Source organism: Hesperophylax consimilis, chromosome 18 (genome assembly GCF_061612785.1).
Source record: "Hesperophylax consimilis isolate HC1 chromosome 18, BYU_Hcon_1.0, whole genome shotgun sequence".
NCBI lineage: Eukaryota > Metazoa > Arthropoda > Insecta > Trichoptera > Limnephilidae > Hesperophylax > Hesperophylax consimilis.
In genome coordinates, this window is record NC_142853.1 from 20,818,207 (window position 1) to 20,843,494 (window position 25,288).

The window sequence follows — 25,288 nt, forward strand, 5'->3', positions numbered from 1 at the left end:
TGGTCGCCAGTTCTATTAGGATAGTCCTGCATTCCATCACCAGTCCGGAGTCGCATCGGTTACTTTCCAGTGCCATTAAGGCCGCCTGGCTATCCGAACATATGTTTATGTTCTTATTTCTGTACCCGATACTCATATTCTCCTGTGCGCAGGCTAAGATGGCTGTCATCTCAGTTTGAAACACAGTGCAGTGCATTCCTAGAGGTATACTGAGTTCCCTCTTAGATTCCTGTAGACAGACCCCGGCCCCTGTTCCTTCCTCCATCTTGGACCCGTCTGTGAACCAGATTAGTTCCTGTTTGGAGTTTGGACCTGGGACCGAGTCCCATTCCTCCCTTGTGGGGTACGTCACTTTAAACAGCTGTCCGAAGAAGTATTCGGCTTGCTTGCCGTCCTGCTTCATCCCAGCCGTCGGACTAATTGCCCTCAGTCTTATTCCTATTTCCGTGTGACTGTTTCTGGGCAACTCTCCTCTCCATTGGCCATTGCAATGTAACCTGTAGGCTGCCGCCATCGCCGCCCCCTCTATTTCTATGTTTAGTGGGGGTAGGTTCAGCAGCACTCCCATGGCTAGTATTGGAGTGGTTCTCATGGCTCCTGTGATGCTTCTGCATGCAAGTCCCTGTATGTGATTGAGTGTGACCATCACTGTTTTCAGTGTTGTTCTCCTCCACCAGACCAGGGCTGCGTGCATGATCCTTGGTTTTACAACGGCTGTGTAAAGCCATTGCATCATTTTAGGTTTGAGACCCCACGTTCTGCCGCAGATTCGCCTAGTTGCCCACATCAGAGCACAGGCCTTTCTGCCTACAGTTTCCACCTGGTTTTTCCAGCTCAGTTTGGCATCTATGAAGACTCCGAGGTACTTAACCGTGTCAGAGGGTTCTAATTCCTTTCCATAGAAGGTTGGATTGCTCCATCCTTCTAGTTTCCTTTTACACGTAAAGATTACTAGTTCTGTCTTGTCTGGGTTGACTGACAGTCCTGTTTCTTCACACCATTCTTCCACTGTTGCCAGTGTTGACTGTATAAGGCCTCGGGTTGTGTCTGCATCCCAACACCTTATTATGGTTGCAATGTCATCCGCATACCCTTGCGTATATAGGCCCCTGTTGTTGAGTTTCCGGATGAGGTTGTCCACCACCAGGCTCCACAGCAAGGGTGATAAGACCCCTCCCTGTGGACACCCTCGTGTCACCAGCACTTTGATGCTTACCTCACCCCTTGTCACCGTAAGTATCCGGCCTGAGAGCATGTTCCTCAGCCACCTTCTGGTGGTTTTGTCGAGTCCATGTCTTTCTGCCGCTTCATCAATGGATTTAATAATGGTGCAGTTAAATGCTCCCTCTATATCCAGGAATAGCCCTACCGCCAGTTCCCCAGTCGCTTGTGCCTGCTCCAGTTTGTACACCAACCTGTGCAGTGCCGCGTCGACTGACTTACCTGCTTGGTAAGCAAACTGTAACTCGTGGAGGGGCTTCTCTTTCAGCGCCCCGTCCCTTATGTGCCTGTCCATCAGCCTCTCCATTGTCTTCAAAAGAAATGAGGTGAGGCTAATTGGGCGGAATGCACCTGGTTGGTCGTAGTCAGCTCTCCCCGGTTTGGGTATGAACACTACCCTTGTCTTCCGCCATGGTATGGGGATGTATCCGAGGGCACAGCATGCCCTCAGGATCTTCGTCACCGGAAGTAGGATTGTATCTAGGCCCCTCTGTAGAAGTGCCGGAAAGATTCCATCCTCTCCTGCGCTTTTAAAAGGGTCAAACCCTCTGATTGCCCATCTAACTCTGGAGGGAGTAACTATTTTAGCCGCAGTGTCCCAGTCCTTACCTTCCCGTGTAACTCGGGCTGGTGGTGGACCGGTATCATCTGCTTCTAACTTTTTGTAGCCGGGAAAATGTTTCCCCAGCAGTACCTCCAACTCCTCCTCCCAACTGTTGGTATATCCTCCATCAGCTTTTTTGAATGGGCCTTTTGCTGCCCCTGGGTCTTTTGCAAGAATTTTTTGGATTCTTGCAGTCTGTGGGATGGTTTCCACCTCCCCACAGTATTTCTCCCAAGAGCATGTTTTGGCTTTCTGGATTGCCACCTTGTACTCTTTCTGGTATTGCTTGTGGGCATCCCAGTTTCCTGACTTTTTGGCCTTGTTGAAAGCTTGCCTTACTATTTTCCGTAGCTCCTGCAGTCTTCTGCTCCACTACGGTGTTTTGTCCCTGGTACTTGTCTTCAGAGGGCAGCTATTTTCGTATGCCCTTATCATTGAGTCCCTCAGTACTTCTACTGCGTCCTCAATTTCTTCGGGGCAGCCGTATTTAGCTGGGAATCTTGTCATTCCTATATTTATTTCCTCCGAGTATCTAGTCCAGTCAGTTGCTTTTGGGTTCCTATATGTATCGGTCCCCGTTTTGCTTGTTTCTCCCTCTAGTTTAAATTCTATGTGTCGGTGGTCCGACAGGGATGGTTCGTCCGATACTCTCCATCCTGAGACTCTCAATGTTCCTAGGGTAAGGTCTATCATCTCCTGTCTGTTACTTATAACGAAGGTGGGTTCCCTACCTTTATTAAGAATCTCAAGGTTCACTGTCATCAGGTATTCCAGGAGGTCCTGTCCTCGTTTGTTGATGTCCGTACTCCCCCACACAGTGTGGTGCGAGTTAGCATCTGCTCCGAGTATCAGTTCCCTACCCTTCTCCCTGCAGTCCTGGACGAGTCTCGTTATTTCCCTTGAGGGTGGTGGTTCCACAGAGTCATAGGGCATGTATGCTGATGCCACAACTACTTCCCTGCTTCTTTGGTCCAGCGTGAGCTGTAGCTTCACAGCCACTAAGTCCCTACTGCAGTGTTCGGGTAGCAGTGTGCCAGGTATCCCTCTGATGAGAATACAGGCCCTGGGTCTGTCCCCCGACTCGTTATAATAGAGTAGACCTTGGTTCATGTTTAGTCCTCTGACCTTCCCCCTATAAGTCCAGGGTTCTTGGATCAGCGTAAGTTTTTAGCCATTACTGCCTAATCCTTAGGTCATTCCTCCTGTTTACGCTCCTCGGTATTAGGAGGGCGCACCGTGAAAGTGGCCTTCCTTATCCCGACATGCGCTATTTTCCAGGTCCCCTGATGGTCCCTGCATTTCCACGTCTGGATCCCCTGGGGGATCCCGCCGCGTTGCGTCCGTCGGAGGTCCTTCTTTACGGTTCCCAGAGGGCCCCTCAAGGGAAGAGTCCACCAGGGTGGTCCCATCTCTCCTCTCCACTTCCTCTTGGTTCCTCAAAGGCCCCAAGAGGGATGAGTCCACCGAGGCGGCCTCAACTCCTCCTTCCACTCCCCCTAGGTTCCTTAAAGGTCCCTCGTCAGTGTTGTCTTTGTTTTTGCAGTCCATATTTGGTCCCACGAGTATCTAGGGAAATAAAAGGTCCACCCCAGCAGAGCCCCAAATGCCGGGGTAAGGTCTGTATACTCCGAGATGCGACCTTGTGTCTCAGAGGAACCGTTCGTGACACTGTTCCCCAGTGTCATTCAGCCCTGGGCACGGTATCCCACACCTTAGCTTGGGATGGCTATTGCAGGTCGTGTTTCCACTCCCTGAGCGATGGGTTCGCCACACTCCCTACGACTTCTACTTAACTTCTTCCCATTCAAGTGAAACGATGCCTTTTTCGTTTTATTGCGCTTTACTTTCAATAATATCATTAAGTTGTAAATTTGTTTAGACAAGTAGTTTTTTATTAACAATTCAGTAGAGATTGCGGTTACAGAAATTTGCAAATTTCTGTAAGTAGGTACGAACTTTTGTTTTCTGATTAGATCTCGATTCAGTAAAAAAATATTTATGATGACTGTAAACGGGATTTTAACAGGAGTTGCTAAGATTAGATTAGAAAAGTAACGCAATAATATATCTTTGGTTTGTAATAAGTATAAAAAGTTTCGATTTATGGAGTATATTTTCAATTAAAATCGAATTGGCAATATGTACTAGAATTTAGTTGGTATCGTAGAAATCCGTTAATGCAAATGCATTTATTTAAAAACATATTTTTTCTAATTAATTAAACCATAAAAAATCCAGCGAGCAGCTCACCCATGACCGGCATTTTGTATGTGAGTACCGTACAAGAGTCCCAACTACTCCCAACCTTCTGGAACCAGTGAGACTATGGCATCCCCAATTTGGGTACGTTGTGAGGATGAAGGTAGTGGGGTAGGAAAGAAGATTTTTTTTTTTTTTTTAAAAAGAAAGACAAACATTCCCGGGTTACGAATAACCAAACAATGTTTGAAAATCTCCTACTACCACCACAGAAAGCCGAAAATGTTGCTTGTGTTGTGATGGAGGACTTAGCCAGCCGAGGAATCGAACACGCGACGCTCGGGTGAGACCCAAGCGCTATGCCCACTCAACCACTGACCGGTCCAGATGGTTGTGAAGTACCTGGCTAAAGATCTGGTGGCTAAAATAATTCTATGGTCTTTCATCACGACAATACTGATCTACGTTATATATACTACTCTGGAATCACACCAGGATTTTGAACCTGCGATCTCCGGATTCACACCAAGGATCATAACTACTAAGCCAAGGAGACCGTCATTGCAAGGTACGCGCACCTAACTAATCAGATGTACCAAATTAGCGTCCATACGAGAGTAAAGACGATTTCATTTCATTGTAATACTTACCTGAGTCCATATAAATGGGTTTTAGTCACGAAATCATTACACTGGGCACTAAAGAAATCTCATCAATTCACATTGCCACTTTTTTACACACTATTCGTGTGAAGCAATACGTACAGAATGTTTAATTGGTAATTGGTACACATGTCATTGAGAAGTTGTCACAAGGTGTCAAGTACTCGCAATAGCGTAATACAATCTGACAGTTACTGTAGACATGATGGGAAAATTAATTTATGGAAATACAATACTACATACAACCCAAATAATTTTTTTAAATTTTTTTTTAAAGAACCTTCTTATAACACTTATAGGATTCCATAAAGTAGAAATCTAATGCATGAGATAGATAAAATCTGGAACGGAAACATTGTTCCCTTGAAACAGGTACAAAAATCTAATGTGTAAACTTATATTACCCACGCACAGGCTGCGCCTTAGTAGGTTCCCTTTCCTATTATTATTAAACTGTAATGTCAAATATATAAATTGGGAAAAAATAAAGGAAATAAAAAAAATAAAATAAAAAAAAACTGGGTTAATTATTTTCAGCTAGCAACGTCATTTCTTTCAATATCAAGAATTATGGAGTTTCATATTTATGTAGTCAAAAAACAAACCGTCTATGGTTTGTTATTTAAGTTTATTTATTTTTATTTTTTTACTAAATACTTTTGACATTTAAAATGGTATGGTAATCTGTAAATATACAAACAGAAATTTTCTTATTTCTCCTCACTAGGAGATTCTGTTCTGAGGCGAAATAGATTTTGGACAGCAACGACTTGTGTGGTTCAACTTCAAAGGTTTGGGCAAGGTATTTTCAGTAAGTTTTATGACGAAATTTTTTAAATTACTACTTATTCTGATAATTCTTTAAGCCAAGATTTGTGGGACTTGTCTAAATTATTAATCGATTTAAAGTTTCTGATACTAGATGGGAGTTTGTTGCACAATTTTTCAATTTGAAATAAGTAAAAAAAAAAAAGTGAGTGTGTCAAGCCTACGCAAGACAGAAGTGAAACTTCTTTTGTTAAACCGTATGAACCACAATCAATTACGTATTTCACTCGTATTACACTCACGACGCAGTATACTAACCAAGCAGCTGATGCTTGGCGTGGCGCAGTTCGCTGGTGTCTGAGAGAGAGGAAAGAAGAGAAGAGAGAGAACGTTCGTGAGCGGCTCCCCCACCTCAACAAGCGCATATGGTGAGAGAGGGACAGTGAACGGTGAGCGGTGGTGCGGGTACCCGCATTTTCGTGTCGATCCTGACTCGGTTTTACTCCGTCCCCGAATTACGCGCCTAAAGAAGTTTCACTTCAAAAAAATAGCTGAACTCTCAACTCTCGAGCAGATATTATCGATTTTCTGAGAAATAACAGTGGTCCGAGAACCGTGCCTTGAGGGATTCCAAAATTTATTAGAGCTAGGTCAGTGTAATTTCAATTATTCATAGGCATTTTACCTTCAATTGGCAAAAAGTGCCTTCCCATATTGTAGGTTAACTAACATCAGGGCAATTCACCCTGCATGCTGCAGCTAGGAACAATTGCACTCGTACCAGTTGCGTACATTCTACACTTTCCATCCAATATTCCCGCGGATTATAAATTTCATAATTTTCTATCTTTTGTTCCTCGAAGAGTCATACCTCCTCTTTTTACTCTGACAATTGGAATTTCTTGGCGAATTTGGCTTTTCTTAAACCTCTATAGTCGACTAATTAGGTGAATCGTTTGATTTTCCTAACGAAATTCAAATTGTTTTATCGAACATCAATCACAGCGTAATATTATATCAAAACACTTAAAATCAGAAAGAGGAACACATTCGTTAATTCAATTTCGCTTTTATGAATTAAGATTCATTTTAATACCAAATTACTACTCACTACAGTTATTAGAAAATATTCATAAATTGAGAGAACCTTTCTGTGGTCTTTACAGCGTAACAAATGCGTGGGCATCTCGTGCTTTACTTTAATGTATTAAATTCTCTGATGGTCAGACCGTTATTTTTTTATGTTTAACGGAAGGGAATAATAACGAAGAAATGTAGAACTTTTTGCGTGTGAAATACTGGACAAAATCTAAAATATATCAACTATTCTTAATAAGGTTTTCTTACTCTTCAATGCCTTGAAGTTTCCTTTGAATTTTCGCCAAATTCAACTGCTGATCGAATAACTTCAGATACTTTACTGTAATGAAATCAAATACCCATGAAATTCAATGTTATTATCGGAATTTTCCATATCCAATTTATCAGTGATAGTACAAAAATATATGAGAAAGCATGCCTAGAAGTGTCGATAAACGATTTTTTCTGTTAGAATTGTAGTAATTTGAACAATGACTGTGACGAATCTCTGAACACCGATGTTTTAAATATTATTTTCTCTATTTTTTGTTTCCAGAGTGGTAAATTCTTTCAGTTTCGCCCCAGTGTGAAGGACCACCATTTATAATAATTCAGAAATGATTTTAACCCTATTCGGTGAATAGCTACACTCCCTACTGGCTCCAGAAGGTAGGAAGCAATTGGGACTCTTGAGCGGTATTCACATTTTTTTAAACAAATGAATGTGTCTTATCGACATTCAGCAAAAAATATTAAAAATTGTTTGTTGTCCAGAGATACAAGTACCGTCCAGCGTAACATTATCAGTATCAATTGGAAGGGTGTATTGTTTCTTTAGACGAAAAAGATTGTTTCGAGTTCGTAGATTTCTTAAACGGCAAAATAATATTTATATATCTAATAAAAATCAGAATGTAAAAGATCATTTTTCGGCGTTCCAAACAATATAAACAGACATTCAAGAATGTTTGCAGTATATTTTTAACTAAAAATAATTATTGTCACAGCTGTGAAGTGTCCAGAGAAACATAACCTGCCGCTAATATGTTTTTCTCCAACATTCCATAGTTTTAACCTTCCAAGGTTCTAACGACCTAATTCTAATGTGCCCAAGATTTAACTTTCCTTATTTGTTCTATCTTTACAAAGATCTATCAACTCAAAGATCTAACGTTTCAATGTTACAAAGTTCCAACGTTTGAAATTTTTTTCACTGTTCCAAGGTTTTAAATTCCAAAGAGTAATGTTTTAAATCTTAAGTACTAACATTTCAAAACCATTCCAAAGTTCTACTGAAAAATCTAAAATTTCAAAGTGCTAACATTCCAAATATCTAACATTCCTATCGTTTCAAAATTCTAGCATTCTACAGATTTAACATTCCATGTCTCTAACATTCTAATGTTCTACCGTTCCAAAGTTCCAACGTTTCAAAATCGTTTTACTGTTCCAAGATTTTTAGTTCCAAAGAGCTAACGTTCAAATAACTAACATTTCAAAGATCTAGATCTAAAGTACTAACATTCCAAAGTTCTACCATCCCAAAAATCTAACATTTCACAGATCGAACATTCCAAGTATCTAACATTCCTGCCGTTTCAAAATTCTAGCATTCCTCACATTTAACATTCCAAATGCCTAACATTCAAATGTTCTACCGTTCCAAAGTTCGAACGTTCTAAGGTGCCGATGTTTAACGTTTAAATAGTGGTAATTAGGCATATACTTTGTTGTAATTATGATAAACACATGGTATAAATCTAATACGATCGGCCTCTCAACCCTGCTATGCGAACACGACACAGCCGAGCGCAGCGTGCAGAGAAAGGAACACATGCAACGTATCAATTATCTCCGTTACTCTTCGTAGGTCTGCTAAACTATCTTCGATTTCTACACCATCATGTACCACAAGTAAATAATAAGAAGACTTATTATTATTTATTACTCTTCTTCTCAATCATTCAGAAATTTCAGTTTTGAGAAGTTTGTCGGAAAACCATCGATAATTAATAAATATTATATATATATTTTTTAAACATTCTTTTTAATAATTGAAAACGTAAACATATCAATAGCTTCATAAATAGGTTCTTAAACTATTCTCAATTTTCGACCTGGTCGCGCCATTTCTTGGGCCGGCTGGCAGCCAATTTTAAAGATGTATTTTTTTTTTGTTTTAGCTGAGAATTGAACCTTCCTCCCTAAGCCAAATCCTAATTGGATAAATATAATGCCAACCAATTTAAGAAAACGAAGATGTGTGCGGGCGTGTGTGTGTACGAGGGCAACCAACAGTTGATAGCCCTTCAGGTCGATCAGATGTCGGGAAGTGTGTTAATTTCCACTTCCAATTAATTTGTTAACCAATTCATTTAATCGAGAAAACAAAATTGAGATTCAAATAGAAGTGTTTAAAATAAGTGTGCTACTTATATAGCTACAAATATTTAATAACAAAACTAAACATAAGTAGGTAAGAAAATAAATATTATTAAGGAATACCTTGTTGAAGATATAGCATTACCAATGTCGGCGAAGGTTAGTACCAGTGATAACTCAGGTAACGGACCCGTTGTGCTATATCCGTAGAGTAAAGAATAAGAAGCCCGTTGTGGGTATATTTCATAACTGTGTTTGGGAAATTCAAATGGGATATAGACCTGCAATGTCAGGCGAATGTAAGTAAGACGGAGCGCTGGGCTATAGGGCTAAATAGAACATTTGTTTCCATTCAAATTTGTTTGGAAAGCACTTCTAGTGTTATTATTTATTCTATGTCCATCTCCCAATTGATCACAATTCTCTGAGTTTCTTTGCGGGTCCCGTGAGGGTCCCTGTTTTCCCATTAGAAGTTCCACTTTCTTTAGATTTCATGAAGGCCTCAAGAGGGAAGATTCCACCGAGTTGGTCTTAACAAATCTCTCTTCTCTACTCCCCATAAGTTCCCCAAAGCAAAGGCCCCCAGTTATTTTGTTCGAATGGTTCTTGGTCCTACGAGTATTTAGGGAAATAGAAAGTTCACGACGGCAGATCCCCGAGTGCTGAGATAGGGTATAAATCAGAGGTAACGCCTGCAAATTGCATACCTGAAGATGACGCTAGTACTTATTCCCTGAATACTACTTATTCCGTAATTAATTATATCGCAATGCAAAATATAGCTGTGTTTGAACTGGTTTTTTCCGGAAACAGGATGGCAAGACGAACAGGTGCTGGAAAAATAGCGACTTTTCACTTTCTTAGCGGTCACTGCCGCGGGTCACCTGCCCATCTTGGCTCGTGGGTTCCTTCACCGGAGGCCGTATAAAAATATAAACAGTAGACAAAATGGGGGGCGCTGCGATCATTTTAATAGTTTTAAATGTCAACACCGAGACGCTTTAAAGCTAAAATAATGTAACTTAACAAAAAACACATCAATATACTGTGTCCAGAAATTAGTAGATATGGTCTAAATTCTCAAAAAATCAGTTCCACTATTGAAAATAACACTTAAATTCAAAGCAAATTCGAGTTTATTGAACCAGAGTTACACAGACAGACATACAACCGTAATTAGTATGTTTGTATTTAGTATTCTATATCATATAATATATTGCTTCCATGATAACTCAACGCAGTGACAATTCAACACACTTTTAAAAAGTGATATAAAGTCATTAAACGTGAAAAAAAATTTAAACCTAACCTAACCTAATCTAACCTACTTAACCCAGTTAATAAAGTTTTCAGGTCATACTCCAAAAAAGCATGAAAACGATATACATAGAATGGTTCCATGATAACTCAACACAATGATTATTCAACACACATTTAAAAAGTGATATAAAGTCATTAAAAACGATGAAAAAAAATCTTTTTGTAACCTAACCTAACCCTAACCTACTTAACCCAGTTAATAAAGTTTTTGTTTCATCACTTTCCATGACTTTATATAACTTTTTAAAGATGTGATGATTGATCATTTTGATGAGTTTTTCGGTCACCAATATATTAAAGGTTAATTTAACTTTCTAACTTATTGTTATTTTTTAAAACCAAGCTAGACAATAATTGCACGCAAAAATTTTTTGTACTTTTTATTTACTTTATATATTACGCTTGTCAAGTGCTCGGCCCAGACAATCGCTTCGTTACTCGTCCGAGCAAATTATTGGAGAATAGAGGTGATCACATGTAGAAAATGTAAACAGTGGTATAGTCAGTCCATTGAGATTAGTTTAAGTTAGTTAAGAAAATAAAAAGATTTTTCTTGAAGAAAACAACAAACGTCAAACAATCATACAAGTCATGCATTTGCGCCCGTAAAAATGATCAATTTTTCACAAATGCCTTAATACCAAATTTTTTATACTGATTTCACTTCAGAAAATAATTTCTAGTACGAATCCGAAATTTCAGTCCGATCGGCACCATAGATCCCGAGAAAACGGCTTTCAAAGTTCGAACCCAAGTCTCGCATTTGCGCCCGTAAAACTGATGATTTTTTCACAAGTGCCTCAATACCGAAAAATACTAAATATTTAAATTTTAAATCTTTTCACTTTCAATGACTGACTCGGCTGATTGCACTTACCGAGTGGAGATCGAGATGATTATGCAGGTGGAGGGAGTACTTACTCGACCTAGTCATTCGGCCTTGCTTCTATACACTGTCTCGCCTGAATCACTCACCCGCTACTAGGCCGAGTACTGACTGCACCGATCACATCAGCCGAGCACTTGGCCGAATAAATTTCCTAAGCCGAGCACTGTGTGGCCGATTTGACGTAAAGCCAGCATAGTTATTATCAGTATTTTTATTAAAATCGGGTTATGTAATCTTTCTTGTCGTTTCAAGCACATTCAATCTCAAATTTTACACAATTTTCTTTTTAAGTTTATAAAAACGGTGTTTATTATAACATAAGTTATTGTTTTACTTTAAAATATAAATAAAAACTTATATTCTCAAATAAATTTTGCCATAATAAGGTTCTTATTTAAAGCGAGTTTAATACATTATCGCTGCACGCATATATCCTTCACACTGCACCATAGTAATGAAAGTTTTAATTTCCATTTTATTAAATTTCTAGATTTTGTTGACAGTCTGTACACGTACACTGCGATGTGTGCACCGTGCAGTGTGCAGTGTGTGCAGGTTAGGTACGCTGTCTTATTTGCAACGTGCAGATGCGCAGTCAGGAAGTAACCTCTCCATATTATATTATTTCCTATGTCAAGATGTGGTAAGCATCGGATGCGAGCCGCCATCATGGTCAGATGACGTAGTAAAAATATTAAGAAAGTTCTGACTGTTGTAAGAGTCGTTTTTAGGTAAGAGATTTGTTTTTTTATGTAATATTTATTTCGCCCCTTTTAAAGGAATGTCGTGAGGTTAAAAAAAATGAGGAGGTGAAGTTGATGTACAAAATGATTGGAAAGCACTAAACTATTTAATATCAACTAAAAAGAAAAACCAATGTTCCTGGGTTACGAATAACCTCGCAGTGTTCGAATTGCTCCTACTTCCATTATTATAAGCGGAAAATTTTGCAATGAGGACTTAGATGGCAAAGGATTAAAGGAGTGGGAACCTGACGTTTCTATCTAGTCAGCTACACCTAAGTATTTGTGCATAAAAGTTATACCAATTCTTATAAATTAATAACATGTAAAAATGAGAAAATACTGCAGCTACCTACGTTTAAATTGTTAACAAGAACGGATAACATAGGCATGAAATACATAGTTTAATATCTACTTGCGTAGATTACAGTGCTTTAAAATAGTACCATTTGAAAAAGCCACCCAAATGCCATGACACTAGTCGACAATTAGTCAAAAAAAAAAAAATTCCAATGTACATTTGTTACTTAAATTTTGTTTAGTTTTCTACCGGTTTCGACACAACCGTGTCATTAACTAGCAATCTTAAAACTATATAAGTTCATGATATAATTGGCTAGTTTTAATGACACGGTTTTGTCGAAACCAGTAGCAAAGTAAACAAAATTTAAGTAACAAATATACATTGGAAAATAAAACAAAAATGTTACATTTACCAAGAAATACAAAAAACCATATTATTTACGACATTGGACATGTGTTTTTAAACGAAAATTATAATGGGTTGGCGTTGCGATTTTTAATTGGTTATGGATGTAATTTTTTTTAAAATTATTACTTTAATTTTCTTTACATTGTTCTTCTTATATTGAAACTACACGCAGTTATGAATATGTTACAACGTTTATCTAAACTCAAGAAATATGCAAATAAATACAGTTGTTCTCAGAGTTCAACCCTTCACCTGCAACGTTACGACGTAGTAAGTTATTTACACGTAGTTGGTTAGAAGTGTAACCGACAATAAATATTGGATTTATAATTTGTTAAGGCTGTACCATTGCACATTTTCTTAAGTAAAGATTCATCGTATAACAAAACACGTTCATAATACTTTTAGCTAACTACCTATGGTTTATTTTTCTTTTCCATGATAATGAGGTGTACAGGAATAGGAAATATTTGATGCGATAATTTCTAAGGTCAATGTCATTCACAGATTGTACCGTAACGCTGAATTTGTGTTTTTTTTTTAATTGAGACCACTAAGACCTTTCTTCGCTCTTTATATGTTTATTTAAACACTAGATAAACATTAAACGTCAAAGTATTTTAGTATACTAGGGTGAGTCCGTGGGTCTTGTGTAAGATCAATTTTATCCTACTTTCTTCTCTGTTCTTTAACAGTTGATCAAATTCAAAGAACATGGCGACATCAGTTTTCATTAACACAGTGTAGATTGCACATGAAATTATTTATGTTTTGTTATTCCCACTGTAAATATGTAATGTACCATTTTTTTCCTTTTAATTTTATTAATATTTATTTTCTTTCATATTTTGTTAAAATTTTTGACGCATGACGTGCTAATATGGATGACATTGCATTGCACAATTCCTGCAGGTTTTTGGAGTAAAATTATTGTTTAATTTAAATAAATGTGTATTTTTTTTCGACTTTATGTCCGGGTTAAATCTTCCCCACAGGAAAAACTAAACCCTTCCACACACTTTTCCACAAATGATCATCTAGTCAATCCACATTATGCAAGTGCATTATATAAGCATAATAAATACAAAACAATACAAAAACAACACGTCAAGAAATCAAATGGGAAAATAATTCGCCGACTCCAGATATTTTCATATCACAGGGTTCGGCTCGGTAGAACTCCTTACTGGACCTATAAATCCTACTCATCCCTCAATATAAATATTTTAAAAAATCTTTCGTAAACCTACATGTATTTGAAATGACTGTCTTTTGCATTTTTATAGTAAATTAGTAAATATTATTGTATAATTATCATCAGAATAATTATTAATTATTACAATTATTATTTTTTTTTATATTTATAAATTGAGAAGATTGGCAAAAGCCGGTATTCAGTAATTATAAACGCGAGATCGGCGACACCTATCGACAAGTCGGACTAAAACAAGGCGCAGCTCAAAGCTTAGAACCAATAACAGATGTAGCTTGGTCAGGCCTTACTCCAGCAGGGAACAAACGACAACTCTGATGGTGATTGATGATGAAGGATAACCCCACATTTACGGCTTCATCAACTTCGATACCCTAAAAAAGTATAGTTTCCAGATCTGCTTAATAACCTTCAATACATTGCAAGGAATGGCGCCAGTCCATACATCGGAAGTATATATCCGACAAGACTTTAGCGATCGACAATTTAGCAGATCTAGTATTGCTAATCATAATTAAACTTTCTTGGTCAAATAAAGCCGTCTACTAAGATGAATAAACTTCCCTTAGCTCTTACTAATATCTGAAACTATTTAAGCGGGCCATAAAACCTAAATTGTTTCAAAAATCCTTTTGTATCCTGCTATTTTTTTAATACTTTCAGCTTCACAAATCCTAAAATCATAATATTCCGTGACTTTCTCGGGTCTGCGCTAGTAATACAATGAAACATAATAGTACCTATGTATGCAATATGCATCACCTCATCATTTTCATCATTATCTTAAGCCTTTGCATACCCAATTTCTAACTGTTTTAAAACAAGTTTCTCGTTAACTATTTCAGTTTTTACGTTCGAAAAAAATATATATTATTTTTGAAGACAATATCTATACATTTGTTATACCGAAACGTTAATTATATGGAATTCCCTCGAAAGAAAAAAATCGCTCCGAAAATTATTAAAAAGACATTTCTTCTGTTATTAAATATGTTATAGGAATGAAAAAATGACAGTATTTAAATTTAAATTTATTTTTAAATTTAAATACAACTAAAGCATCTGTGAAGAGATGTTTGCTCTATTTCAAACGAGTCAGTTTTATGATATATTTTTACCATTTTCGTATAATTATCATCATTTTTTGATATTAGCGTGCTCCCTCTAACATTCGTATTTAGATATCTCCCTTTCATACGAACCTTGAACGCTTACTACGGGGTCTTAAGCGTAGAATTATTGTATTTTTTTCTCGCCCTCGACTCTTGACATGACTTTTACTATCTATTATTTTTTCTCACCCTCGACTTTTGACATAACTTTAAGTATCTATTATTTTTTCTCACCCTCGACTCTTGACATGACTTTAACAATCTATTATTTTTGCTCACTTTCGACTCATGACATGACTTTTACAGTCTATTATTTTTTTTCACCCTCGACTTTGACACGACTTTTATTATCTATTATTTTTTCTCAACCTCGACTTTTGACATGACTTTTAAGGTCTATTATTTTTTTTCACTCAATTATATCTACGAATTCTCCCAACCATTTGGACATCACATACACTCCACGCTAAAGAAATTTAACTTTCATCAATGAGGTATTTTTTCCCTCTCCGTAAAATCCAGTCTTCCCATTATTTATAGCGTTGTAAACGATCGTGGATGTTTTCTTATTATTATTCTGTGACATGTATCACACAACTTGTGAGGCACTCTCCACCTCTCGTGGCTTCTGCTGAATAACTCGGAGGCTGTCATCCGTGATTTGATTATGACAGCATCTTCGGTTCGCACGCAATACTTTTTCTTATTCGCCGTGAACCTAAAAACGCGCAATTTTCTTTATTAACCACTTTTTTCGCAAGTTGTATAAATTTTTTGGTCTCTAGCGATTATCACACTAGGCTGAATGATAGTCGCAGTAATTTTGACATGTTTTTGCTGCGATGACCGCTTGAATTCTGTAAGTGTAAGTCGTTGATTTTTCAAACATTAAACAGCAGCATTTAGATTCTAGATAGGAAATCCACCGTTTGAGGTAGATATGTTGTGAGGCTGAACATAGTGGACAGGTGGTATAGAGAAGTAGCTGTCTGTTCAGATCTTGGAAATTACTAAACATCTCTAAATCCATTTATCATTTCGATTCTCAATTAAAACACATAATATTCTTTATATGAAAGTTTAAAAAATATTCTTTGTATCTCTAATTTAACCAACACCTCTGACAAAGGTCACTCCAAGTGGTTTGTATTTTTGGTGACAGCAGGGGTGGCCGGGTCATCGGGTGGAAGTTTGTCCGGCTCCGAACTGCTCTCCAATTGCGTGGCTAGCATGAACAAGAGAGACATTTAAGGGAGACTTATGACCTCTCCAGCAGGACTTTAAGGACATCGCCTTGCGCCGCAGTTGGAGGGATGGATTCATACATCCGTCACTCCTGGACCCCTTCCCCTTCCTTTCGTAAAAAGACCATCCACATCCCCAAAGACGTAGGCATAGGCGCTGAGGGGTATGTTAGAATCTATAATAACAATAATAATGCACGGAATCATCAAAATTGCCTGTAATCTTTTATTCTTTTGAGTTGATATTTAAGGTTAAACGCAACGCTCGTTGTATTCTACGTGTTCACAGATGGCGTTAATTAATTAATTTCGTTTAAATACGCTTTTGCAAGGTATTGCTTTACACTCTTTACAGTACTAAGACAAATTGTTTGTTTGCGCCCTCATATACACAATATGTATATGAATAAATAGTTTTGTCCATATAAAAACTCAATTCTATCGAGAAAGGCATACAAATACAATATTGGATTGAATCATCGGTAAAATATTGTATTTGTGTGCCTTTCTCGAAAGAATTAAGTCTTTAAACGAACAAAACTATTGATTCATATTCATATTGCGTATATACGGGCGCAAACAAATGATTTGTCTTAATATTGTAAAGATTTTAAGATGAATATTGTAAAGATGATTTATAAATCTTTTTTTTTTCAGTTGTTCTACTTTTGTTTCATTGTTTATAATGATCTACCTTTTTTCGGGGATGACCTGTATGTAATGCGACAGTATAAATCTATTTCGCAATTTTCTTGCAATTTTCTTCTTTTATTGTGTTTTGTATTATTGTTTTTACAGAGTTAAGTGCTTGCTGGTAGCGGTACTGAACTAATTTCTTTCTGTCCGGTGTACCCCGACTCTGGGGTGGCATAAGACCTAGTCCGTGCATACCCATCTTGGACGACCATTTCACGATAAGGGATTAGTACCGTCACCTGTCTTCAGCGCCTCCCCTGAGGTAAGGAACGGGACTGAGGATGGGCTGATCGTGAATTGGTCACCTTCCGCCCTGCCTCCAGGTACTCCGACACTTTCTCCTCACGGTCTTCGGGATCTTCCCAACCCCAACTTACATCTTTCGTCGAGGCACAACTGGTTTCCTGGCTTAGGGGCGTTAAACCTATCCAATGCTCTGCTTTCTCCCCCTAGGACTGCCTGGGAGCGGGTGACGACATCCCCCCACCACAATGAGCTGCACATTTCACCATTTTCTTTTGTCTCATGATTTTTCATTTTCGCAGGTGGCTGTAAATTATTATTTTTACCTGTTATTGTTGATACCTTGTACATATGACCTGTTAAACCAGGGGTTCCCAACCTTTTTTTACTCTAGAGCACATTCTAAAATATCGGTAGGGTGGCGGGCACCACCTATTTTTAATCGACAAACTCGGGGCAGCAATCGCAATCAAAATGATGACAAAGCGGTTCTAGGCGGGGAATGCTATTTGCACATCACTCCTTGTACACGCCGAAAACCCATGATGTGCAAATAGAACTCTCCGTTCCAGGCTAGCGTGAAGAGTGCAGTATGGCTCGCTGCTAGACAGGTTGCGACAAGTACTGTCAGCAAAGAAACCACTCATACATACAATATCGCAAACATACGAACGTATTTAATAAACCTAGGCACTCAAAAAAATTATAACTAACAAATAAATAAAAATAATTCACATTTTTAATTAATGTTTATGAAAAAATTATTTCACTGTCGAATAGTGGCGGGCACATATGAATCGGGGACCATAGCGCCCGCGGGCACGGGTTTGGGAACCCCTGTGTTAAACTAACCAAATATAATAGATCTTACTAACAAGTTACTAATACGCAGCACTTGCATACTGTGAATAACATTGTATGCATGGACATTTTGGATGTCTTGTTTTGAAACTTTAAATGTAGACTCGTTGTATCAAAAAAATTTGCGTCCTTGCGAGAACTCTGAAGGGGTACTATCAGTACCTAAAACAGGGCGGGGCCTTATTCAGAATGTACTATCCATAAAAAACCTTGACTTATAAACATTAGTTTATTATTAGAAAACTATTTTTTTACATTGTATCTTGTTTGGTTATTTTACATACCTGCTTATTGTTTTATTCTTACATATTATTTTGCACCGTTATTGGAGGTTAATATTTATTCCTTGTTTTTTCTTTGTAATTTTTTAATGCTAACTCTCTGTTTATTTCTTATAAATATATATATATATATATATATATATATATATATATATTTATATAAAAAAGAGAGGCTGGTTTGGGTTGTTTTTTATGAAAATCTACAGTTTATTGAGAGTTTGATGAAATATTGCAAACTTGACCTCCAAAAAATCATCCATCACCTTTTCCCATCCCTTAAATAAGGGTTTTGATTATTCTCGGTTAAATTTCACATTAGATATGACGTTTGGAAAAAGAGCAAATTATCTTAATTTGAAAAACTCTAAACAAAAGCCCAATCATAATAGTTTTCCATTCTTCTACCCCTCTCTGTTCTTTCTTCATCACAATTTAAACAAAATAGGATTGTCTTACCGGCTTCGGACGGTTTAAAATATTGTGTCATTTCAATTTGGTTTCATAAAATTCATACTTTTACCCCTAATTAATTTAATAACTAACTTGCAAAGATGACCTCTATTTTTTACTTTGCTACAAACGGACATTTTTACCATTAAAAATGAAGCTAGAGCAACAGTTACGGTGAATGGATTGCGCTATCGAGAGATGATTAATGATTTTTATGGCCGGAATTGGATGGTATTGATCTGGACAACGTTTACTTTCAATATGACGGCGCTACGTGCCACACAAGCAACGAAACCATTGATCTTTTACGATTGAATATCAAAATAACACCTCTTATTGTATTTTTCTTCCCAGAACATCCTCTTCCTTAAAAAGACCCTCAATAAATCATTTCCAGAGATGGCGTTTTCCTCAGGGCGTCCTGTGTGGAGTCAATGTAATAAATAGTGTTTTATGAAATTTTTATAAATATGCATTAAAATATATAGTAAATATTTAGTTAGTAAATTTCTCCTTTAAAATTTAAGTAAAACCCACAACATAAACGTGTCTCAGCGAGAGCGCGTACAGATGTCATCGACGTTCGTCTTCTTCCTTCTCACGCGTCTTGTTCGAAAACGAAACACACAGAAGATACTAGATCGATGACGTCATGTACGATCTCTCGCTGGGACTAATTCATCTTTAAAATTTAAAACGTTCCTGATAATAAAAAGCTATCTGCTAATACTTATCTACTATAAGCACCCATTATAATAAAAATTATTAAATCGAGTTATTTTTAAAACATTTTATTACGTTTTTTAAGTAAATAAGTAAAAAATAAAACATTAAAAATTTTAGGTTTGAAATATTGCACATCGATAAGTTCACGGGAATGAACAGTGTTTTTTTTACAAAATATACTATAATAACATAAACATAGTATTACAATATTTTACATTATTTGGTAATTTATTAGGTATTACGCATTTTTATTGTTCAGTAGCTGGTAAAGGATATTATTTAATAAAAAAATATGTTTTATGAGGAATACCTTAAACACGTTAGCTTACGAAATACTTAAAAATAATATTTACAATGGATTTTTTTAATATGTGATAATAGTAGCACGCTTCTTGATTGCTTTTGAAGTAATGGCTTATAGCCATATTTTATTTTCCATATCTTAATTTCTTGACCATCTCCATATAAATAAATTGTAAATAAGTTCAGAAAAGTTACAACAATTTTTAAATGCATGCGTTGACCTTACCATGTTAAAAACAAAGTTTAAATATTAGTGTCTTCTCCTGATCTCATTCTTCGACTACGACTAGCTACCTTCCTCGTGGCCAGTACTACCTTCCTGTCTCCATAATTTTGTCTACTTCTGCTGGTTGGAATGACGTCCTTTCTTGGCTTGTCGGACACTTTGATTTGTCTTTTAGGATAAGGGTGTGCGTGGTAATTGTAAAGGTTTTGAGGAGCTACCTTGGTTTGCTCTGGGGCATCATATTTGGCTTCAGCCTCTTCAACGGCAGCTGGAGTTTGTGGTGCGTGGGCATGAGCTTGAGCTTGAACCTGTGCTTGAGCTTGGGCATGAGCTTGAGCTTGAACGTGTGCTTGAGCTTGGGACTGAGCTTGCGCTTGGGCCTGAGCGTGTTGTTCTTGCTGAGCACGAGCTTCTTCGGAATATGAAGGTTCTTCATGGATTATCTGAACGGATTGTTGGGGCTGGGTAAAGTACCCATAAGGATTTTTTCTAACAAGAAGTTGGGACTGAGAAAGGGCTGCTGAGACGGGGGTGGCAGTTGCGTAATCGCTTTCACCTTGTCCACTCTTGATCGAATTTTGTTCTTGCTGCGCGATCTGTTGTTCGTGTTGATAACGAGGATTTACAATCACTCGAGTGTGAGCTGAATCCGGGTAATTTTCTGAGATCGCTAAGTTCTGAGAGCCATCGGAGGTGTCATAGCCATGTTCTTGTTGACCTTGAGAAATTCCACGGTATGCTTGGGAGAAGGTCATCTGCGAAGAAGGAACTCCGCCCCCGGTTTGAACGTATTGATAGGATTGTCCAGATTGATCATCGCTGAACTGCTGTTGTTCATAAGTGGAATGCCCTTGTTGGACATACTGCTCTTCAGGTGATTGGCTTACTGAGTATTGGGGTGCCGGTGTCACAGAGAATTGTAGACCCGCGTAACTTGATTCCTCAGGGGGAGCTTGTGTAACGGAATATTGCAGTCTTGAATCTTGTGGGGCTTGAGTGACATATTGAATCCGCCCTAAATTTGCGGGCTCCGGGGCCTGAGTAGAGTGAGAATATTGCAACCTTGCTAAATCAGCTTGAGAGTACTGCAGTCTACCTAAATCTGGATGTACTGAAGATTGTTGTGAAATATAATATTGCTGTCTTGCCAAGTACTGTTGCCTGGCTAAATCTGCTGCAGAATACTGAGGCCTCCTTGGTTGAACGTACGAAACGGTATGTTGAGGAGCCAAGTACTGCTGTTGAGTCTGAGGTGGTACGTACTGCTGCTGTTGATGTGGAGATGTCACATACTGTTGTTGGAAGTTGGCAAGGTACTGACTCACGAGAGATTGGAGGTTCATGTGATTCAAATTATTGGCGTAAGGGTTGCTATGCGGTAACTTGGGATATAATTCCGCTACAGGATTTTGGATTTGAGAACTTGGTATTCTCAAAATAATAACTGGAATAACCCTTCTTGGAGAGAATCGTTCCTCTTCTTGGTTTTGCTGTACACCAAATGACTGGTATTGCGGATGGTTCAAAAACTTTGATGGACTAACGTAGTAGTTTGGCATGACGCTGGGGAAGTTTCCACTGAACCCAGATAACTGTCCACCATTGTATGTGGAGTAGAGAACTTTCGGAGATTCAGATTGGGTTTGTTGGTAAAGGTCTTCGTTGGCATACTGCGGCGGTGGTGGTGTTTCAACAGATTGCACGTGTTCGTATTGAGATCGAATGTTAGAAACGACATCACTTGGAGAATAGCTACTCTGCGTTTCCTCCTGTTGTTCATTATCAATGGGAACCAACTGGTAGGCTTTCGATGGCTGTATTTCAACAAATGTTTTTTCTCCTTTTAGTTTATTGGTGTACACTCCCTTGGTGTGATAATTGACCCTATCAGCTGGCACGCCACCCGGTGCTGGTGGAATATCCTGCTGGGAATATGGGTAAATCATGAATTTTCCTGTATTGGCATTATTCTTCTTTCCGAACTGACTGTAGAAATAACCATTATTGGTTCTATATCCATACCCTAAATTAGCGTCGATTGTTCGTTTTTCTTTTCCATCGATCAGGGTATCGTTTACTATTTCGATTGCGATTACAGCCGGGAATGGAACTTCCACAATACTGTCGGAGGCATCTTTTTCAGTTTTCTCGTCACTCGCGGAAGTAATGTTGTACTTCTCTTCAATTGCCTTGATGAATTCTTTTTCTTCTTTGGTGATTGTAGTGCTGTTACTCTCCAGTTCCTGGACATCTTCTTTAACTTCCTTCGAAGAAAGGGCTGGTACACTCAACACGTTAACCGCTATGAGAAGTACCACCGAAGCAATCTGGAAAAAGAAAAAAAGGTTCTTTTAAAAATCGATCAACCAAGAAAAATAATTTTCATCCTTATCATCTCGGGGCGCGTAGTGGCGTATTCGCCGCGAATCATCATCAATAGCAGTAGAATTGCTTTGTATCACATTACAAGTTACATGTTTATTTATCTCCTTCTCTCTTACATTCTAACATATGATATAAGAAAGATAAAATACCAAACTTTCTCTTTGCATTTAAAAATTTGGCAGATTTTGTAACTAACATAATATTATATTATCTAGATACGAGGAGTTAAGAGATAAGCATTCTTTTGCAGTTTTATTTGATGTTTATTCTTAGAAAGAAGCCTCTTTATGAAATTTTACTACGCAATAACTCGTTGGACAAAATAAGGTCTAATAAATTTAAATATCTGTAGCCGTGATTTATTTCATAATAATCAAATATTAACAACTATAATGCATATTTCTAACTTTTGGAAACGTGTGAAACAATAAAATATTTAGTTTTATTTTTTTGGAATGCTAATAATTTATTGTAAACTCTAAAACTGAATGATTTGTATCATTAAAAATGTGAAAAACAGCTCAACTTGGGGAAATTTGATGAATCTTTGGTATATTTTTTAAAAACTAACAACGTATTTTTCATCATAAGTTATGGAGCTGCATAATATACAATTGTTAATCTTGAGATAAAAAAAATGTTCGATAAGTATGATGAGGAAATTTAAAATTGAATACTGTCGGAAAAATGTATGTTAGGGTAGCATATTATATGTACATCTTAGATCTACACTACACTTTACAAAAAAAATCTGTCTAGTTTGCATATAATATGCATACTTTTTTTAGTTCATTTCAAATTAACACCATCTATCGGACGCAGTGAAAACTATTATCATGGCTTTTGGAGCACTCTATTATTGAGATCGATAATGTTTTCACCTTTCACTCTGAGACGTTTTGTGATTATTTACTATTTAGTACCGCGCCAAGAGACAGATGTCGTTAGTAACAACAAAACGAGTTTAAAACATTAAGCAACATGAAACTCATTTTATCTGCCCATTTAAATCAATTTGCCTTGTGCAATCACAGAGAATTACAATATTTCCAACAATTTTATGTGCCGTAAGTGCCTATATAACGTGATTTTAATTTCTCGCGTTTTCATGGTGATCCACAACGTATAATAAAAGGTTAACAGGTCGAGGAGTGAGATCATATTGGATCGAAGATTTTATCATATATAATATAACAGGTTAAGTAAACCCACATTGATGATTACTAATTACATTGATAAATAATCCACAACAACTTTACCATGCTTTTACGATGTCAAATTAAATATTATATTTGCACCTTATCTCAGGTTAAGGCGAAGCTTAATGCCAAATCACAATTTTGATTAATCTTTATAACGAATTGGTGTACATTATGAATACCACAAAATATGCTTTAGATAAATTGAAGGTTTTCCTATCGTTTCGCTTGAGTAGAATACAAATAAAAAAATAAATTCGGCAATAAAAAATATAAACGCAAACTACTAAAAAAATATGTTTTCAATAGAAATGTATGAACGCATAAAGGAAACAACTTTTTTAAAATACAGTTTTATGGCTAAGATTATCTGTGACAGCTTCACTTGATCAACTTTTTTGATTTCTTTTAAAATTATTTACAAAATAAATAAAAACCAGTTTTTTGCTTGAAATCGAACGTTTCTAGACTCCGTTTGTCAAGCGATTTTGATGCATATTACATACGATATAAGGTATACCAAAAATGTTACATTTTTGGCCTGTAGCTTCCTCTAAAGCAATGTTTTTTTTTTACATAGCCCCACACAGAGGTTCTGAGTAAAATAATTTCCCCCTCAGGGCCTATGTGATCTTTGGGGATGTTATATGAACGGTTTTTTAAGAAAAGGGAGGAGAGGAAGATCTAGGAAATAAGAAGGTATGAAAGGTGGGTAAGAATCTGTGGCCAGGACGTTTGAATTCGTCCCTCCCACTGCGATACAAGGCGATGGGCCGAGAGAGTTCTGCTGGAGAGGTAAAAAGATCTCCCTCAACCAGTCTCTCCAAATCCGCCCCGCCATGAAGTAGGTGGGCTGTCACATCCGCCGACAAGACCTAGACAAATCTCACCCCATAAACTCGGGCACCCCTGCTAATTTACCAACCGTAGCAGACCACTTGGAGTGACCCATGGCAGAGGTGTTTTTTGATTCAATATTAATTAAAGCGGTGCTTAGATAGGTGACCATTTCGATTGAAATTTTTCTGAATCTGACTATTCAGGTTGTGAACCTGCATGGTGATCTCTCACCTGCTTTACATAATATTCTAGATTTGTATTCAATTGGTAGGTAATATTTTTGTGCATTACTATGGCAAAATTCACTTGGAATGTGTTCTTCACATTCGAGTTTGGCAGTAAACAAGGGAAACAACATAACTCGTTTTATCACATTTAAATTAATCCTTCTAAAAAAACAGCTCAATATTTTTTACAACAATATGTTTGAATTTAACTAGAAATCAACGAATTTGACAGTTATTTTCGAAGTGTCATTGATTTTATGCACGTTGCCCAAAAAAAACATTTTAAAAAAGCGAAATATTGGTATTGGCGAGTGGTAACGAGAACTTCGACGAACAAAGTCGTCCCCACCATTCAAAAGTCGCCCCATATTACGATAGTGTTTATCTTTTCCGGGTTATAACCATCGACTAAGTATTAACTATATATAGATGGGTATAACACTATCTTTATAATTACATGCCGTGCTGTAGAAAATGGACTGACACTTAGAAGAGACCTGTTTTCGAACTTTTGCACTAGGTTCAGCAGGGTACAGTACTAATCCCTGCTACCAACATATACTAACTATGCTACTATATGTACTAACACAGTGCAAATGTCGTAAAACAGTTGTCTTTATGGGCCGGAATTCCGATATTCTACCGATTTATATCATATTTCCCTTGAACACTTTAAGTTTCTAAGTTCTTAAAAAAATATAT

The 25,288-nt window shown here is 37.3% G+C and overlaps 1 protein-coding gene across 1 annotated transcript in view; it reads right to left on the minus strand.

Moving 5' to 3' along the window:
• Window positions 1–19,529: 19,529 nt before the first annotated feature.
• The window catches only part of LOC149415477 (uncharacterized), a 29,821-nt gene continuing 24,062 nt past the window's right edge, over window positions 19,530–25,288 (minus strand). Inside the window, exon 2 of the mRNA XM_089642407.1 lies at window positions 19,530–22,262. Within this exon, the coding sequence (XP_089498533.1) occupies window positions 19,953–22,262 (2,310 nt within the window). The 3' untranslated portion in view covers window positions 19,530–19,952. The remainder of the gene's footprint in view (window positions 22,263–25,288) is intronic.